We start from the raw sequence: 19,460 nt of genomic DNA, 5'->3' as shown, positions 1-19,460 counted from the left end.
TTCGAGTCAAACCGATCATATTTTGAGTTTTTGTTAATATTTAGTGAAATAAATTTGAATTTTCAAGCAGAACTCGAGTCTACCTCATATTTTATGAGCCGGATTTTGAACTTGAAATTAAATCTCAATCGAGCTCGAGCCCGAATTATTTTAATGAAGTTCGAACCGAGTTTGTTAGTGTCCAACTCGGCTCGACTCAATTAAACCCCTAATTAAACTTTTTTACCCTTTTTTTACCTCTTTCTGAGATGTCAATAGTTCAACCCGTGATCTAGGAGTATTATCGATTAGCAAAAAAAGAAATATCTCAAAAGATGGTAACTATATTAGAGTTTGATTCATGAAAACATAGCTCCGATAAATGGCAATGTTACCGGTGGTGTTATCGGATTGAACGTTATATGTTTTAATTGGTAAAATAAGATTTGAAAAAACTAGTTTTAAATTATGTAATATGTTAATTATATATTAGTTTATAATAACTAATAAAATAAGGGTATTAAATTAAATATAATTACAATATTATAGTGTATATGATATTGTCTCTGATTAATCATTTCGTTTATTTTACGATTTTACAATTAATTTTAAATCAATACACTTGTCGGTTAGCCCGATTTTTACAACATTTGGTCAAATTCTTATCACCTTTCAACTCAAACGAGATCTAACCAATTTACTACTGTTTTAACATTGGGATAAATTAATTTTATCCCTCATTTATAAAAAACCACTGGGATAGATTAATTTTACCCCTCGTTCATAAAATATTATCAATTAAAAAGAAAATATTGACAAACCGAGAACATGACCCCCTCCTATATATTTTACTAGCCGTTAATATTTAAATGAATTTTAAATTTTATTTATTCAATCATATATTAATTTTAATATATTTATATAAATAGATAATAATTACAGATTTATAATCTATACTATATTATAATAGATAGAACATTAAAAATTTGGTAGTCGGTTGTTGGTCGACACTTACTGAATTGCTTAATTACCCTTCTTTAATTATTATATTCTAATTGGCCAGTTGGTCGACCGGTCAATTTTAATTTTAATTGATATTAAAGTCAATTTCCTCTATCAAATTAAATTCTATTTCACATCGAACTATATATCATTATAATTGATATTAAATTCAACTTCATCTACCAATTTAAATTCTATTTTATATCAAGTTATATATTATTCCAATTGATATTCCTGCTTAAAATAAATGTAAGCGAACTATTGAACTAGAACAAAAAAATAATTTATATTATTATTCCATTAAAAAAATAAATTATACAATTGATCCAAACTAACACGAAATTAAAGTCAAAATATAATTTGGAAAATTAGAAAACAATTAAAAAAATAATCAAATTGGTCTGAACTAAAACAAAATTATATTATAGATCCGGTCTTAAAAAAAATTAAAACTAAATAAAGAATAATCAATTGGATTTGATCGTTGTAACGGGCCTCGAGCTAAAATAAAATAATATAAAATACTGATTCGGGATAAATCAAATTAATATCAGATTAAGTATAATTCGTCTTATAGATCTAAATTAAAAATTAAGTTTTTTACAACATAATTATTAGTTTTTTTAAAGCACACAAAAAATTATTAATAAATTATACAGTTCAATCAGTAATATTATCCTTTTTAAATAGCACTTATAGCTAATCAATTAAGTAATAACTCACTAAATAATGTCTTTTTAAGCTCTAAAGAGACATTGTAATTTTACTCCGAATAAAATAATAAATTCGCTATAATAATATTTGTTCTGGGTACCAAAGCTATTACCTTAAATAGGTTTAAATGTTCTAAAAAAACTACCAACATATATTTATGAAAGTATTTATGATGAATTCATATTATTAAAAATTTTAAATGATCAAATTTAAGAATTCAATTTCAAATTTAAAAAAATTATATAAAATCAAAAAAAAAATCATGCATATGTGCATCGTACGGGTTTTAAACTATTAATGATAAGAGATAATTGCATATTATACCCCTTAAATTTTGCTAGAACTCAATTTTGTATACCTATTTTCATAAATTGCAGTTAACATCCCCTTACTTTGAAATCCGATTCAATATACACCTTAATTTGGTAAAAAGGGTACAACTTGAAAGAGTGATGCAAACTGCAATTTTTTAAAGTAGATATACAAAATTGATTTTTGGCCAAATTTAAGTGGTGTAAAATGTAATTCTCTATGATAATAATAAAAGAATTAGGAAGAAGTTATGATATTAGTTTAGTAGGATAAATTTTGGTCGTAGTTCAACATGTGTATAATACTATTTTTTTTATTTTAAAAAAGCAAAATAATGTGGATAATCATTGAACTAAAATATAATTTATTCCGGTCATTATATTATAGTATAGTATAGTATTGATTTCTAAATAAAAAATATATATTATCTTTATAATTTAACGGTTCTCAAAAATTATAAAATAAGTAGATTAAATATATTATTCAATATAGAATTTTATATTTCATAATTTTTTAATTTAATATATTTACTTTTTTGAATTTATATTAAACAAAATGTGAATATCTACTTCTAGTATTTATATTTACGTGGCAGATTGTAGTGAAGTGGTGCTCAGTTCTAGCTTCTTGTGGCTGTGCAACTCTTTCAAGAACCTCCCCAGTTCCCAGTTTCAGTTTGTATATATAGACACACAAACATAATATCTAATTATATTGATATTTTAATGGCAAGTACAAGTTATCCCAGGGTGACACTGCCTGAACTACCTCAAAGATCATTAATAACAAAGATTTCATTTTCAAAATGTTTAGAAAAAACCCAGTTTTCAAGAAAATCAAGAAATGTTATGAGTCCGAGGATTGTTCATGGGTATGCATCAAATTTTAGTTTGAGATGTTCTGTTGCAGATGTTGATTCAAAAACCAGTCCTGCCCATGTTGAAGTTAAGACCTGGTACACTCTCTTTACCTTTGTATTTCACTTATTGTAATATTATTTTTTGTGTTTTTGTCATTGTTTGCACTGCAGTTTTGATATGATTCAGTTGTTAAGTTAAGTATTTCTTACAAGATTTTGAAATGATGTGCCCGTATGGGAAATCTTAAAATAAGTAACTTATAACTTAAAATGAATAAGAGACTTATAAGTGATAAGTAGATAAATACTTATAAGTTAAATAAGTGTTTGGTTAAATGTCAGAATATTTTTTTACTTAACTGAGCTAAAATAAATAAATTTCAAATATAATTATCTTAATTCGTAAATTTTAAATTAGAAAGACATGTAAAAACATAAATTTTAAAACCAAAATTAATAAAAAAACGAAAAATCAAAAATAAGTTGAGAAAAAGTAGATCGTTGCTAACATTCAACTTATCAGCTTATAAGTTGTAAATTCAACTTATGTTGGGTCGACAAACACTCGTCGATAAGTACTTATTGACTTATAAGCCAATAAGTTACTTAAACGGGAGTGGCCAAACATGTAAATTCAACTTATAAGTTGGGTCGACAAACACTCGTCGATAAGTACTTATTGACTTATAAGCCAATAAGTTACTTAAACGGGAGTGGCCAAACATGCCCGATATGCGTTTTTAGTACATTGTTTATATCCACATATGCTCGTTTGGGATATCTTATAAGTTAGGAAACTTATAAGTAACTTATTGTAGGTGTAAATGCAAAGTCCTCTGTCAAAAGCTGGTTTTGGGATTGGAAAGTTAATAGCTTGGAGTCCATATTTGGGCCTTGATGATTAAATTATAATTTAGGAATTTAGAGGTTCTCGTGATATGAGGTAGAAATTGTTGGATTAAAGAAGCTCTGAGGCATTATGAGGGCTTACAATGTGTATTGCTATGTGTTAACACTATTTTAAGGTTTGAAATTTTCTTTTATTGCGTCTATAACTCAGTTCTCATATGATTCTAGTACCTGGAAATGGAAGGGTTATTCGATACGATATCAGTGTGCTGGGAGCAGTGGACTGGCATTGGTCTTAGTTCATGGATTTGGAGCAAACAGGTTTACATCACTAACATTTTGCCTCTCCCTATATATCCATGATATAAGAAGTATGAAGTATAATGTGCCGATAACCTTTAATATTTTTTTCTGTTTAATGTAATATTCATGAGTCTTCGTATTCCTTTTACATGGGTTGAGATGTGAATTTAGGGAAGCTTGGGCTGATAATTGAGCTATACTAATTCTAGATTTTGAAGTAAATGTTTACTATTAGGCTATTTTCTTCTTAAACAATGCATGAGGATTGGAGCTGTTTCCACTTGGTAATTTACTTTGATTTTTAACAGTGATCACTGGAGGAAAAATATACCAGTTCTTGCACAGTCACAGAAGGTATATGCAATTGATCTTATTGGTTATGGGTATTCAGAAAAACCCAGTCCTAGTGATTTTGGAAGTGATTCGTTCTATACATTTGAGACATGGGGCGCCCAACTAAATGATTTTTGCACTGATGTGGTTAAAGATGAAGCATTCTTTATATGCAATTCAATTGGAGGTGATCAACCTTTATGATTCTACATAATCTGAATATCACTATGTATGATAAATTGCATTTAAATATAAGCTAACACTCTATCTATGATAAATTGCATTTAAATATAAGCTAACACCCCCCACACGCTAAGTTTATGATTTATTGTTGTTAGTATAGTATTTTGGTTCGTATATGTGAAGTCAAAATTGAGATTATTAACGACTTGTGTGTAGGACTTGTTGGCCTTCAGGCAGCTATTATGAAGCCACAGATATGTAAAGGCGTTCTCCTACTTAATATATCTCTCCGGATGCTTCATATAACTAAGCAGCCATGGTTTGGAAGACCTCTGATCAGAGCATTTCAGAATCTCCTAAGGTATGTTACAAACTTACAGTGTAATGTTGATTACCAACCTGTTTTACGTTTGTCATGCTCATGTTAAAGGGTTGTTATGTGTGATCAGAAATACTGCATTGGGAAAATACTTTTTTAAATCTGTTGCCACGCCAGATTCTGTGAAGAATATCCTTTGCCAGGTATTGTTAACACTAATCAAATGCCTTAAGCTTTTGAATTTAAATGTCAACTGCCATTAGAACAAAGATATAGAAATATAAAGTAATAAATTTCAGTACAGCAGCCATCGTTTAAAGATTGCATATAATGAACAAGTAAAAATTTCCATTCTTCAGTGTTACCATGACACTTCTCAAGTGACAGACGAATTAGTCCAGGCTATCCTTCTCCCTGGACTTGAGCCAGGTGCTGTGGATGTTTTTCTCGAGTTCATATGTTATTCAGATGGCCCTCTTCCTGAGGAACTCCTGCCTCAAGTGAAGGTTATACCTCAATCAAATACGTCCTTGTTGTAGTTTTGTTGCACTTCAAAATGTATTTCTTGCAACTAACAAAATACGTCTCGTCTTCCCCGTTTCGCCTTTTTATAGTGCCCTGTTTTAATTGCATGGGGTGACAAAGATCCATGGGAACCAATCGAACTTGGAAGAGCCTATGGAGATTTTGACACTGTTGAAGATTTTGTTGTGCTACCTGATGTTGGCCACTGCCCTCAGGTTTCTTTCTATCTTACTATCTCACGTATACTCCCTCCCCGATCCCCACATGCAACCACACACGTGAACATCATAAAATTGGTTATTGAAGAATTTTCTAGAGGCCACTCGGTATGAGACTGTCGTGCAGTAGGAATCCTTGTAAACATAATGAAATTTAGCATCACAATCAACTCATAAGAACTTTATTATTCCCACTTTCTCTCTTCTTCCTCAACTCATTCAAAGGACGTAGTGAAAATTACTGTTACTTGTATAGCTGTATTGATAATTTGTTCATCATCATTTCTTCTTCTGAATGAAGGATGAAGCACCGCATCTTGTAAACCCACTTGTGGAGTCTTTCGTTGCACGCCATGCTACAACAACTTACTAGCGACTAGCTTTTCCTTGAAGGATTTCTCTTCCAAGGGAAGGTCAGTTCACTAATGTCCATTTGCAATCAACAAACAGTTTCATGTCAGATCTGCGACTTCTGCAATTGACAGAGTTTTACTCTGACAGAGTTTTACTCTGCCAGCAGTGTACATTTTTGCTGTGTAATTTGACGAGTAATACATAGTTTCAGCATGTTGCTACCTTGATTGTCATAGTTGAATCCGTTACTTTCACTTGTTCTAATAGAATCTATATAGCTAAGGAACTCACCCTTAACGCATCCCTCTGTGTTAAATTTATCTATATATTGCAATTCCGTGCATGCAAATTAAATTTGCTAATTTGGCATCAGTTTGTGGCTGAAATATTACCTGTGAACTAACCAGACAAAGTATGTACACTAGTATGTCCTACCTTTGCAGACTGTTATAAAATGTTCATTGAATTTATTAAAAAAAATCACAAATGGGCTGAAGACAATGCAAATAACGGCGTTAGAATTTGTTTGGGCAGTAGAAAGTTGCAGAAAAAGAACATAAAGAGGATGGTGCAATGAATTGTAAAGCATTTAGAATTAAAAATATTTTAACTATAAGAATATATTTATAGGCTTAATGTGTAAATTACTGAGGGTAATGTTCATTCTCAGCTAAAGGGTCATGAGATCTGTCCCTCCCTATGTTTACACTGAAAGTGCTGCTACACCATATTTGGCAACTTCCTAAACCACATCTTGTTATTATGTGTATTTACAACATATATCAGTGGGGCATCAGGGGGAACTTTGAGGGGAAAGAGTCGAAAGACTGCCACATGCATCTCTGCTTAGGCACCATACTCTGCTTTGACCAGTTGTTCCGGTCATTAAACTCGTTCTGTGTTCATCGTCCCAGGACTCATATTTTCTATACTTGATTGTATTTGGTTCACGAAACTGGCCATCTACAATATTCATCTGATTGATGAGAGAGTGTCTCAATTTCAGACTTGGCATCCTCTTATCACTTCTGTTAAGGTTTACTCCGGGAAAGTTGCATGTTGCAACAGGGGAATTCGGATTACTTAAAACTTCTTCCTGCAGAATATCTCCTATCCTAGAGAGTATGCTGAATGCTAAGTTTGCAAGAACCCGAGAATAAGCCTCTAGGATTGACTGGCCAACATCCTATAAACATGTAAACACATTGAACAAAACTGTTAGTGTATCCCTTCCTTTAATAGCAGACTAATATTAGAAAAGAATGAAAACATTGAGAATACAGAGTTGATAATGCATGCAGACCTTACTTTATTGAGGTTATTTCTTGTGAGATAAAAATGACACTGTACATACCTTGCCATATTGGATTTTTTTGACATCCAGGAATGATTGGGGAAGTTTTGGGAATCTGGCTTTTATTTCCTGTACTAGACTTTCAGCCTGGTTTAACAAGTATTCCGTCTTCTCCGTTTCAGATTCTGAATCCTTCATAAAAGGCCATGATGTTCGATTTGGAGATTCACTGGTACTTTGCTCTAACATTCTATGTTTCCATGCAAATGCTGCTGCTTCCAACTTGTTAACGACTTCAAGAGCCCTATGTTCAGATTTTAAATTGAGGGCATGAAGCACTTCTTCCACTGTCGGTGATTCAGCAGTTAGGTTACTGTAAAGATCTTCCCCAAGGTTTGCCTTTCCAGACTGCAAACAGAAAGTACATAGCATCATTGACATAAGTTCATAATTCTTACAGCTTTAGCTATAATCTTGCTACAAAATTCCAGAATTTATTGCTTGCCTTGGGTAGTGCCTCCCGTATAACATCAGGAACAGGCATCTCGAGCAAGACATTTTTATTGATGGATTTTGCAGCCTTGAAAACTTGATGAACTACTTTACCCAGATTTAGCAGTTTCTTCCTTTCACTATCTGATAGCCCTGCTATGGGCACTTGTGGCGACGGAAGCCACCATTTTCCAGTGCTGTTGCTCCTTCCTTCTGCTCGACTACCCCCTTCCACGTACCAAAATTCATTGTCAATCATTGAATCCAACGTTTCCTGCAAATTCCATATGCATAAAATGAGTTGAAGCTTAGTCCAGGTATTTTGATGGTGGGCAAGAGACACCTTACAATAAGCATAGAGTCCAACTTCTGAAGTGCTGGAAGATTCATATGGATATCTGCTCGAGCTTTTGGTGTCATTATCTGCTCCAGCAACATGTAGGTGTTATGACTTATATGATACATTACTGGCTTCTACTAAAACTTATAAGTTTTGAAAGGGTTATTCTTATTCATCTCTCTTGGTATCCAAATTGATAGCTATATTAGAACAAGGTGTATATGTACCTCCAAGGTCTGGCCATCGATGCCATGTTGCTTAGCCGGAACCAGCTCAATCATATAGTTCGTAGGGGACAGTAGCCAGTCCATTTCTCTTCGCCATTTATTCTTCCTTTCCTCGGACAGTGGTTCCAGTTTCCATAGCTCTCCGAAAACCAGTGCTGCAAGATTTGTTATGGCTTTCGACAATGCTAAAGCACTCGATACACCCTTCTGTCCTCCTGTAATATCATCACCAAGCAACAGCTTCGCAAACTTTTGTTTCATCGTCTCAACATCTAAAACTTCAATCTTGTAAGCTTGTTTCTCTTTAACATAAGGCTTCTGGGGACTGTCAGAGAGTTGCCATTCATCCCGGCCTTTCTCGTCTCTCTTCATCGATGTCCAGTGTGAAGAAAATGATCCTGAGGCATTGTTGCTGGAAGAACAACTCGAGTCATCTCCATCCAATGAATCAGTTACGCAGCCATCTCCCCTGCTTGTTCCGCTATCATTCTCGTAAGATTGATTGTTAATGATGCAGCTCTCGAGTCCATTGTATGTCATCATATCTGGTTCAAATTTAAATTTTGCACTCTTAATCACTGAACTCTAGCTTAATACACATTTTTTTTACAAATTTGGCTTATATGCCTTACGTATGTGTCCTAACAAATCTCGGAAAATCTCGGGGGTGCGCGAGAATCGAATCAAATCTCGGAGATGAGCGAGAATCGAGACGACAAAAGATAACGACAAGAGATAAGCTCTTAACCATTTGAGCTATCTCATCGCGCTCAGCTTAATACACATTTAAGTTGCTTCAATAAGGTGTACTGTATACAAATTAGTATAGTTGCACTGAGCGGGGTGCGGTTCGGCCGAAAATCGAACCGTAACTAAAATTGTGCGGTTCCTAAAAATATTTCAATAGTTAATGTATTATTCGTATAACACAATATTCACATAAATTTAAATATATCGATTTTATTGATAATTAACCATTTGTTATCAATGATATGATATATATTTGCTTACACTAATTATCACCGAAAAAACAAAAATCACTAAACTGCAATACTAAAAATCTAGAATAACAAATAGTCAAAACTAGCAAAGAGTAGATGTGAGCACATGCAGAAACTAGATCGAACAAGTAAAGAAATTAATTAAATAATTTGATTAATTTATTGTGAAAGAAACGGTTAGATTTGTTCAGCTGGGTCTTTTATATATATATTTTTAGATCAAATATTTTCAATTTCAACATCTCATCCCATGTTCAAAATCCCATACTTGCCCCTCCAATCGGATAGCAGGAATCGAAAATTGAAACTAATCGGTTAAAACATCGATGACCGATTAATCAGTAAATTAGAAATTAATTATAAATAAATCGAAAATGATAAATCGGGAAATTTTTAAAACACTTCGGATGTCTCTATACAGTTAAACATCTTTAAAGTAATAGGGTCGGGATAAAAAAAATATTATTTTAGCGAGTTTATTACTTTACCATGAATAAAAATAAACTGTATCCAATTTGTTGGAACCGAAGAAAAATATTATTTTAACGAGATTATTACTTTATCAGGTTTAACTGTATCTTTTTTAAATATAAAAGACAAGACAATGCAAACAAATTTTATTTGTGAAAGAAATAAATAATATGACTCTATGCTGCCCCCACCATTTTACTTCACGAAAAGGGAATGCTAAGTTATAACTTACAAGCAAGAACTTCACAAATGTACAACAAAAAAACAGGCCCACTCCAATCAATTAGCATCAATCAATTTACCATAAATAAGACCTGTGCATTCCTGTGAGATTTTTACTTATTTGATAAATCCTGGTCGAATTGATTTCCCTTGTATTTTTGTGTTGATTGTATGGCCTGGGTCGAAACGAAACGATATCCTTGATAACAAGAGGTCGAGAGTTTTTCTAAAACATCCGATATCGAAACTATTAAATGTATAGCATTTTCTAGTTCACACACGCACACTAGGTGTGGGCTATATATGTACATGACACTGAAGGTTCCACAAGTCCTAGCAGCATATATGGAAAATGGTGGTCCTAGAAATTGTAGGGTTGTTTTGCTGCTGAAATATTCAGTGTACTTAAGTTTATCACGTTAAAAAGACTATTCAGACTTCAGAATTTACTGTTTGTTAAGGTGGGAATCTCTTGAAAGTCTTGTAAGTTGTAACTTAGACTAGTTTGACTATTATAATCTGTCTCATTAGTTTGTTAACATCGTAAAGAAAAGTTTTCAATGAAATACGGAGCATCCATTGTCAAAATGCAAAGTAGTAGAGGAAGATCCGAACAAGATCTTATACTCTTTAATACTCCCCCTCAATTATAAAATACTTTTCGCTATGATTCACGACAAATACAATTTTTAAATTAAATAAATGGGGGTGGGAGGACTCGAACTCGAAGCCCTCCCTAAACCGAGCTCTGATACCATGTTAAATAACCGGCCGCACTAAAATCTTAAGGGGGTAGAAGGTCCGAACAAGATCTTATACTCTTTAACGGTTGTGAATATATTCTTGTTAACGAGTTTTGAGTCTATGAAGTAGGCAGGACGGAGAGAATATATTTTTGTTACATATTTTTCTAAGATTAGTGTGAAAATAAGTTACAAGTCTGTCAACATATTAAAAAGAAGTTTTATGATTAAAAATACAATATCATTGTAGGTACAGTAGCCATCTCATGTCATGTCCCATGTGTGTGTATAGTATATCAGTGACTAATAATAATTAGTCAAGACAATGGTGGGCTTGGGCAGATGAGGCTAAAATCAATTTAGCATAATTTGCGGCAGATTCATCTGATTACTTGAGCAATATGCTTACATAAAATTCATCTGCTTACCAGAGCCATTTACCTATATGTAGCTTTATAGACATGGTCAAAATTCAAATGAGAACCGGAAAACCAAATATTACACGTACCTTATGTTAGTCGGACTCGACTAAAAGTGTGTAAAGATGTTGTATTTGGCAGTTAATTAAAATTTTACACATTGTTGACAAAAAGAAATGTATCTAGTGGCAGAAATAAAGTTTAAGTGTACAATGTAAACAACATCAAAGAAAAAACTTACTTTCTTGTTGATCAAAATCAAGGCTAATATTAGAGTTTCTGGTACAACAAGCCAACCTTCTTCTCATGATCATCAACCTTTTCTTGCTTTATTTGTTTCTTGATCTTACAACAATATGGTAACAACAATTGTCTAATGTCAACACTCTCCTGAAATCACATTTACAAAAAAAAGTTGAACTTTAAAATTTTCCCACTTGAATGTTAGACTTTACAAGTCAGAAATGCAGAGTAGCATCATAAAGATTAAAATATATGATCCAACTTTTAAAATAGAGAGATAGACATGTGTGTAACTACTTGGAAATCAAAGAAAAGGGGTAAAATGCAGGTTGAAATGAAGAAAGATTGTGTTGTTGTTGTGTGTATCTTTACAACAACTTTGAGGATGCCAAATTTGATGAGCTTTAAAGCATTGGGATGAGTAAAATCAAAAGACAGACAGAACTGAAATGGAAAACTGACCTTTGAAGCTTGACTGAGCTAGCTGGTGCTAAATGAGTGGTTATTTCTTTAGTTGTAGCTTTTTTAAGCAGGTGAATGTAGTACAAAAATGTTAAAGAAGAGAAGGGGGGGGGGGAACTAGAATAGAGAAGAGATAGATAAATGAGACAGATAGGGGATGTGGGTAAGTGAGCAGGGCAGTTTCATCTACTGGAGCATCCTAGTCCCTATGCTTAGCCGCACCCGCACGTTTTTTTGCTTTAATTTAGTATGCATGTAAGAACAATTCCCTTCTTATTACTCCCTCCGTCCCCCTCAATTCTTTACATTGGGGGACAGAGGTTCGACACGCACTTTAATGCTCTTATTAAATGTAGTTACATAATTTTTTTTAAAATATTTTTTCTTTTAAATAAAAATATAATATTCAAACTTTTATACAAAAAAAGAAAATTTTAAAAATAAATTACGGAAATATATTTTATACTTGCATTAAAATACGTGTCAAGCATAAGCATGTGAAAAAAACTGTAAAGTAATGAGAGGGACGGAGGTAATAGATAAGTTACTATTTTGAAATTTTGGTTCCGTCATTGTTGGGAGTCTGATGAAGAAATAAACGGTGAAGTGATTTACTTTTGGTGAAAGTCATGTGTTCGAATTTTCAATTTTTAATGAAAAGATGGATTTGTAAAAAATGTTCAATAGCTATTGCGTAGTTTCATGAAGTATGTTAAGGCACAGAAAGAAAGGTACATTAAGACTGAAGGAGTAAATTTTGATAGTGGTCTATGACCAGTTCAATCAGAACTTGACTTGACAATCTCATAGAACCAAAGTAGTAACTTTCACTTATCAATAGACAATAATAAACGGATACAGTCCATAGATAGCTTTTGGGGTCCAATACAGAACTTAAAATTTAGGCAGAAAATATAATTCATTTTCTGTTTAATTTCATAGCAATTTTGTCTTATTTTAACAAAACAAATCTAACAAGATGCATAAACTAAAAAGAACCCGGTTCCTAATGATTCCAAGTAACTTGAAATCAAACCTCTGATCTCGCGATATCTCTCTTGCTTTTTTACGGGAGAACTCGAGGGTTAAAATCAATCCGAAGGTTTAAGTGTATATATTTATTTAAATAATTCAAGAGGATTTTGGTACTTTCTCAAACAGAAATGCACCAGTCAGGAACTGGATATTATATTTGCCACCCCTTGCGTTCATTGTTGTTACAGAGCTGCAAGTTCATACTCGAAAAAACATACACAACCTAAATTTCAACAAACTTCAAAAAACAGAAATATATCAAACTTTGTGCAGTATTTTCCCTAGCTCCCTCAGACGCTGCTACCATCATTGATGTTATGTTGATTGGCGTAAATTTGTCCCAGACGCGTCTTCCTGTGCTGTCCTAAGGAGAACCATGATCATGAAACCCAGATTGTTATGCTAGAAAACAAAAATGCCCACTAAAATAGAAGAAAACAAAGAAAGAAAAGCAAGCCACCCCCACATTTGGTAAAGTGTATCATACTTGATAATGCAAATACTATGGGGTTAGCTTTTAGCTTGGTATGGGAACAACTCTTTGTGGTCTACCCATGTTACTTCCCAGGCTCCAATTCAATTATTAAGTTTGTGCAGTCTTCTTCAATCTGTGTGATGTATGAATATAGTGGTCTGATACCAGAGACCTACTTACATAATTGATGTGCAATAATATTGTTGTGTAACAGGTCCCTTGAATCTGCATTATGGGTAACACTGATCAGTTGCTATATTAAGACAGACAAGTCTCCTGGAATAAGATTAGTTGTTAGTTGATATGATGATGATGTAGCTACAAATCTTGCATTCTCCGAGATAGTTAATTGATATGATGTAATCACATGGCAAACATCGGTTTAGTTGAGTGAAATATCTAATTAGAACGCTACATCATTGTTGATCAATTTGTATAAAGTAAGATTTTTGAGTTTGAGCTTGAAAGCCCCACATAGAGGTATAAGATGATTCAAAATAACTTTCTACCATTGTGTTAGTGAGTAACTAAAGAATAACCTCAAACAAAGTATTTAAACATGGAGAGAAAAACAAATACTACTAGCTTACCTGAACATCCACGACGGAATTGCTAGGTTATCTCTGTTCTTCAGCAAGAAAACTGAAATATAAAATCGAACATGTTGATGAAAAAGTGGCGAACTAGTGTAAAAAAAACTGAATAACAGACAGCACTGTTATGTGCAAAAGTGGCGAACAACTGCTGTCTACTAGAAACCACATGCATAAGCATAAATGACCAAAGATGTGTCCTACCCCATCAGAAATCATAATCTGAGGGGGAAAGAAGGAATTTAAAATTTCAACTCTTCTCATGAACCACAAAAAAATAATTCTTTTAAGATAACTGCTTAAAGTTTTTGCAACGGTCCCATATTCGTTTATAAAGGCATCAATACGCCCAGAATACCGAGAAGGTAGTTTCCGTTTTGCTAAAAAAATAATTTCACCCACAAGGCTCATGCACATAACATTGTTAAGGGCCTCGAGGCATTCACAGAATCAAACCCTACACAACTCATATGACTTGTCTTGAGGGACTGACTTATTCACAAACCTCAAGTCTCGTCCAAATTCACTTGACCAAGCCATAAAGTGTGTCGAGGCATTCACAAACCTTAAAACTCATGTAAGTCACGCAACATTTAGGTGGCATTTCCAGACCTCAGTTCTTACAGAAAATTGACTTGATAATGATGCATTCACAATCTCAATCAAATAGTCTTGATATGCAAATCACCTGTTTAATGTTGACAAACTTCATCAAAATCAAGAATACTCTTATTTAACTCGATGTGTACAGATTAGATTAAAATATAAAACATCAACTTGGCAGTTAAGACAAACATTGAATTACAACCCATACTTCAAATAATTAGGCACACCCCGTGCATTTTTTTATTTACTAGCAACACAGTCAAAAAATACGCAAGGATTTATGAAACCTTTTTGGAAAATTACATAACTCTTGCAATACTAAAACAAATCCATGTAAGCTCCGCACGTGACTGTTATAACAATTGTAAACCAATTTTCTGCCAAGTTAACATAAGAATTTTAAACTAAAAAGTAATTATATATAGAGTACATGGCATAAAATATCAATGCATTCTCAATTCAAACTTGCTATGTATGATTAATTGGCATTATAAGGAATCTATATTACTCTGAGTAGCAGAAAGATAAAATGAAATTGGCTGAGAAAAAAAGATAAGGATTATATATAAGATGATTGAAAACCAATCTCCAAAAGAAGAGGCCTTGAAAAATTAAGCAAGAATGAAAATCAAACATATATTTCAGGAATTACATTAATGACAGGAAAAAGCAACAAGAATAGTATTGCAAAGAAATAATTAACTTGAAGAAACAGTTTAAATAGGTAGCACTAAATATTACCAGAAGAAACCAGTCTACATCACTCTGGTTCACTTCGTCAGCTGCCAATGAAAATTCCGGGCTACATATTATGCCTTCATTTCGTGCATATTACTTTGATCAGAAAGACCAAGCAAGCTCTCCAGTATAATGTAAATGTATGCAAGTCTGGCAAACCTTTTTATTTGCGAAAGATTTTATAAAAAAAGTTTCTTTTTAAGAACAGTTCTCCATATTTATTCTTCACTTCTCTATGTAATCTAACAAGCTAAATGTAAAAAGCAAACAATTATACAGATCATAAAATTTATGTAAAACAAAAATTATTTACCTTTAAAAGTAAATGATTTTGCAAAACAAATTATCAGATTGTTTAAAAAAAGAAATTATCAGCAGAAAATCAAAGCAATCACATACATCATAACAAACATAAGCAAATAAAATTCAATCCGAAACCAAACAAAATTCAAAACACAACTGACCTCCAAACAATAGTTCTGAACTGTCACCGGTATAACTTATATTTTCATTGGTTCAACAATCAAGATCGAAGGTTTAATTCTCTCACATAAATTAACAAAACTCCATAGCAGAATAATAGTAATGAAATATAAAAGAGCTAGGCAAAACAAACTTTCAAGTGCATGATTAACAGAAATGTTCAACTTCTCTATGCATCTGACACATACAGAAAGCAGTAAAGCTGCTTACTTTTATCATCCAAATAAAATAATACTACCAGTTTTAAAATAGAGTACTATAACAACCAATCTCAAATTTGATACTGAATATACTCAAAAATGTGCTTCTAATGAAGCATTTGCGATACACGCAAAATGCCTCAACATAAAAACATTCTGCAGCTCATTGCATATCAAATGAGAAACTTTTAGAATAAATTCACAAAAGCTAGTCAAACAAAAACAGATCAATTTCCAACATAAACATTCTAACAGCAGAATAACGCAAATATTCAATTTCACATTTAAGCAAATTAAGTCATCTATAGGACACATAAACAAAGTAGATCTTCCAACTGCAAATACATTTTCAACAAGATCTGCTAAGCACAATGGATCTTCTAACAGCATAATAACGCAAACATTCAATTTCCTTCACATCTGACAAATGAGAGGCAGTTAGATGCAAACTCCTATCAATAAAACAACAATCAAATCCAATCAACTTCCCTCTCAAACACTACAACTAATTCTCTAGATTTAAAATAAATTAATACTACACTACACTTCTCCAATCCATTCATCAATAAACTCATAAATGAACATATCATTAACATATATCGCCACATCACAACAACCTTCTTAAAACCGCATCCGAAATCCAGTTCAAAAACATACAAATTCGCAAAGCTAGAAAACACTAACAGAATCCAGAATCAGAATCAGAATCAGAATCAGTAAGAAATTAGAATACGAAAACCGCCAAATCATAACATCCTTCCAGACCTCAAAATGAAATCCAATTCGAATACATATATATCCACAAAGCTAGACAACACTAACAGAATCAGTTACAACACAATCAATTTCTCAAATAACAAATCAAACTAACACAAACAAGATCTATACAACAATTTAACAAACATAAAAACATATCATAAACATAAATGATACACGAAAACCGCCATATCATAACAACCTTCCAGAACCTCATCCAATATCCAATTCTAAAACATATAATTCCACACAGCTAGAAAACACTAACAGAATCAGAATCAGAATAAGTTACAACACGAAAACCACCAAATCATAACATCCTTCCAGAACCTCATCCAACATCCAATTCAAAAACATACAAACTCACAAAGCTAGAATCTAACAGAATCTGTTACAACACAATCAATCAATCAAATAACAAATCAAACTAACACAAACAAGATCTATACAACAATTTAACAAACATAAAAACATATCATAAACATAAACAATACACGAAAACCGCCACATCATAACAACCTTCCGGAATTTCATCCAAAATCCAATTCGAAAACATATAAATCACAAAACTAGAAAACACTAACAGAATCAAAATCAGAATCAGTTACAATACCAAATCATAACATCCTTCCAGAACCTCATCCAAATTCCAATCCAAAAAGCTAGAATCTAACAGAATCAGTTACAACACAATCATTCAAATAACAAATCAAATAAGATCTGTTAATATAACAACATAAAATCATATCATCACCTGCAGATCCAAATAAAACACCACAACTAACAGATCAATCATCAAATAAATATCAATTAACTTCAAATTAACTTCAATCAAATCAAAACACAAACACTTATACACATCGAATCGAGTCGAGCCGAATCAATCACGAGTCACGAACTCAAACTCACAGCAATCTCCGATTCAATTGATGCAAGGCGGGACCACATACATCTACACACCATCATCATATACATACATACAATCTGTACGTATATATTTTTCATATATATACACGGTCCCGACCTGCACCAAGCGAATTAGAGAGCGCTGCAATACAGATTTATCGAACATATACATACAGGTGAGTTGTATGTATAGTTGTAAGTATAGGTGTATGTATAGGTGTAGATATAAAGAGAAGGGAGAGATATGGAGGCTAGAGGGAGATGAAGAAGAGGATAATATGAATTTATAGTATGAATTGACGAATCAGGCGGTGACACGTGTAGGTCGTAGAGGCTAGTTGTGTTATTTTAGTGTAAAGAAACTGGTTTGAAGAGGTTGGTTCAGTTGAGGGTATTTGTGAGTTTGACCTCGAAAGTGAGTTCATTTACGGTTGTGCCATGAAAATGGGTCGGTGCACGTGCAAATACAGTCGTGTCACGTGTGGGTTTTCGTAGACTTGGGCTTTATCGGGTAAATAGGGCTAAATACGAGCTCAGCCGAATTCTTTTTTTCGAGGAAATGCCAGATTTTATTAATTCAAACAATCAGCCAGCATACAATTCTTCAACTCGATAGGGACGGTACTCCTATCAAAAATACGACCTGGGTATAAATACGATGCTCTAGCAAGATGATGATCCACCATATTTGCAGACCGCCTAATAAAATACAAATAAGAATTGTTCAACTGTTCGATTTTTCTGCGACATTCCTCAACAATCAGGCCAAAAGGCGATCTCATATAAACTCGACTCCTTATAGCCTGTATCGTGACCAGGCTATCAGTCTCTAAGATCACCTTTTCCCACCTCATCTACTCCACCCAGCTGAGCGCCTCCTTAACCGCCATGACCTCGGTTAATTCTGGAACAACAGTGCATTGGTGAAGCACAGCTTTCGCCTGAATCAACCTACCATTTGAATCTCTAGCTACCAAACCAAGCCCAAACTCCTCTTGATCTTGAAAAGTAGCTGCATCCACCGTTACCTTAACTGTATCAGATTGTGGCTTGACCCAAGAAGAAGCTCCATCACCTTCAATCATTGGCGAAATCGGAGCTGTGTTCGAACGACCTTGGGCTAAAATCCATTGTGTAAGGTATTCCTTGGCTGACTCAACTACTCTGCCTGCGTAAGTGCGTTTTTGATTCCACACCAACTCGTTACGTGCTTTCCATATTGCCCAGCACACTATAGCAACTTCAGCTCTTTTCTGCAGGTTACTAGTGGCAAAGACACAAACTAACCAATCTGAGAAACTGCTCACCTCACCTACTTGACCGTTTGGCAGAATAACTCTCCAACACTGTGCTGCAAAGTTACACTACACCAAAGCGTGAACAATAGACTCCTCTTTCCTCAAACATACTGGACACGTCGCTTGCACCTGGACATGCTTCTGTTGTAGCTGAACATTAGTTGGGAGACAGTGAGATAATGCACGCCAAATAAGATTTAACGCCTTAGGAGGGGCCTTAACTTTCCATACCTTCTTCCATAAACTAGCAGAATCCTGAATATTCCACCTGTTTTTCTGAAATTGGAGAAGTTTATAAGCACTTCGGACAGAGTAAACTCCTGAGCTCTCCATCCGCCAGTAAATATGGTCCTCACTTCTACCAGCCTCAATGCGAGTATTCAAGATGCATAACTGATCTCTCTCGTCAAAAATATCTCTTATAACTTCTACATCCCAAGCTCTCCTATCAATACGCATAAGAGATGCAACCTTTTGATCTACAATCGCCTCTGACTCTGACATGA

At 33.6% G+C, this 19,460-nt stretch overlaps 2 protein-coding genes and 1 long non-coding RNA gene across 5 annotated transcripts; 1 reads left to right on the top strand and 2 right to left on the bottom strand.

The window, feature by feature from the left end:
* The first annotated feature begins 2,621 nt into the window (after positions 1 to 2,621).
* On the top strand, positions 2,622 to 7,859 carry LOC141672367 (uncharacterized). Of its 3 annotated transcripts, none has more exons than XM_074478946.1 (9): positions 2,622 to 2,962; positions 3,944 to 4,036; positions 4,327 to 4,538; positions 4,751 to 4,895; positions 4,984 to 5,056; positions 5,213 to 5,359; positions 5,468 to 5,593; positions 5,898 to 6,009; positions 7,427 to 7,859. In XM_074478946.1, the coding sequence occupies exons 1-8, from the start codon at positions 2,733 to 2,735 to the stop codon at positions 5,967 to 5,969; spliced, it is 1,098 nt and encodes a 365-aa protein (XP_074335047.1). In that variant the 5' UTR covers positions 2,622 to 2,732; the 3' UTR covers positions 5,970 to 6,009; positions 7,427 to 7,859. The 3 variants fall into 3 exon arrangements, with proteins under 3 accessions (XP_074335047.1, XP_074335046.1, XP_074335048.1); XM_074478947.1 differs by lacking the exon at positions 7,427 to 7,859 and adding an exon at positions 3,685 to 3,809 and having other exon boundaries at positions 2,847 to 2,962; positions 5,898 to 6,287; XM_074478945.1 differs by lacking the exon at positions 7,427 to 7,859 and having other exon boundaries at positions 5,898 to 6,287.
* Positions 6,553 to 12,105, bottom strand: LOC141672366 (rop guanine nucleotide exchange factor 14-like). The gene is made up of 7 exons (XM_074478944.1): positions 11,865 to 12,105; positions 11,401 to 11,549; positions 8,304 to 8,848; positions 8,085 to 8,159; positions 7,750 to 8,010; positions 7,305 to 7,652; positions 6,553 to 7,136 (listed from the first exon to the last, which is right to left on the bottom strand). The coding sequence occupies exons 2-7, from the start codon at positions 11,471 to 11,473 to the stop codon at positions 6,744 to 6,746; spliced, it is 1,695 nt and encodes a 564-aa protein (XP_074335045.1). The 5' UTR covers positions 11,474 to 11,549; positions 11,865 to 12,105; the 3' UTR covers positions 6,553 to 6,743.
* A 650-nt stretch (positions 12,106 to 12,755) lies between these two features.
* Positions 12,756 to 17,894, bottom strand: LOC141672368 (uncharacterized). The gene is made up of 3 exons (XR_012555478.1): positions 15,315 to 17,894; positions 13,965 to 14,655; positions 12,756 to 13,599 (listed from the first exon to the last, which is right to left on the bottom strand). It is a non-coding gene; the product is annotated as an uncharacterized LOC141672368 (long non-coding RNA).
* Between the last annotated feature and the right edge of the window lie 1,566 nt (positions 17,895 to 19,460).

Source organism: Apium graveolens, chromosome 7 (assembly GCF_009905375.1).
Source record: "Apium graveolens cultivar Ventura chromosome 7, ASM990537v1, whole genome shotgun sequence".
In the NCBI taxonomy this organism is placed as follows: domain Eukaryota; kingdom Viridiplantae; phylum Streptophyta; class Magnoliopsida; order Apiales; family Apiaceae; genus Apium; species Apium graveolens.
Note: the sequence above shows the minus strand (reverse complement) of the source record. Positions and strands in the feature narration are given on the sequence as shown.

Excerpts from the sequence above, each read along its gene's own strand:
- LOC141672367 (XM_074478946.1), top strand. The coding sequence starts at position 2,733 with ATGGCAAGTACAAGTTATCCCAGGGTGACACTGCCTGAACTACCTCAA. Across the intron at positions 5,057-5,212 it reads TGAAGAATATCCTTTGCCAG|TGTTACCATGACACTTCTCA; the intron begins GTATTGTTAACA and ends TCCATTCTTCAG. Across the intron at positions 5,594-5,897 it reads ATGTTGGCCACTGCCCTCAG|GATGAAGCACCGCATCTTGT; the intron begins GTTTCTTTCTAT and ends TTCTGAATGAAG.
- LOC141672366 (XM_074478944.1), bottom strand. The coding sequence starts at position 11,473 with ATGATCATGAGAAGAAGGTTGGCTTGTTGTACCAGAAACTCTAATATT. Across the intron at positions 8,160-8,303 it reads TCGATGGCCAGACCTTGGAG|ATAATGACACCAAAAGCTCG; the intron begins GTACATATACAC and ends TTGCTGGAGCAG. Across the intron at positions 8,011-8,084 it reads AGTTGGACTCTATGCTTATT|GAAACGTTGGATTCAATGAT; the intron begins GTAAGGTGTCTC and ends TGGAATTTGCAG.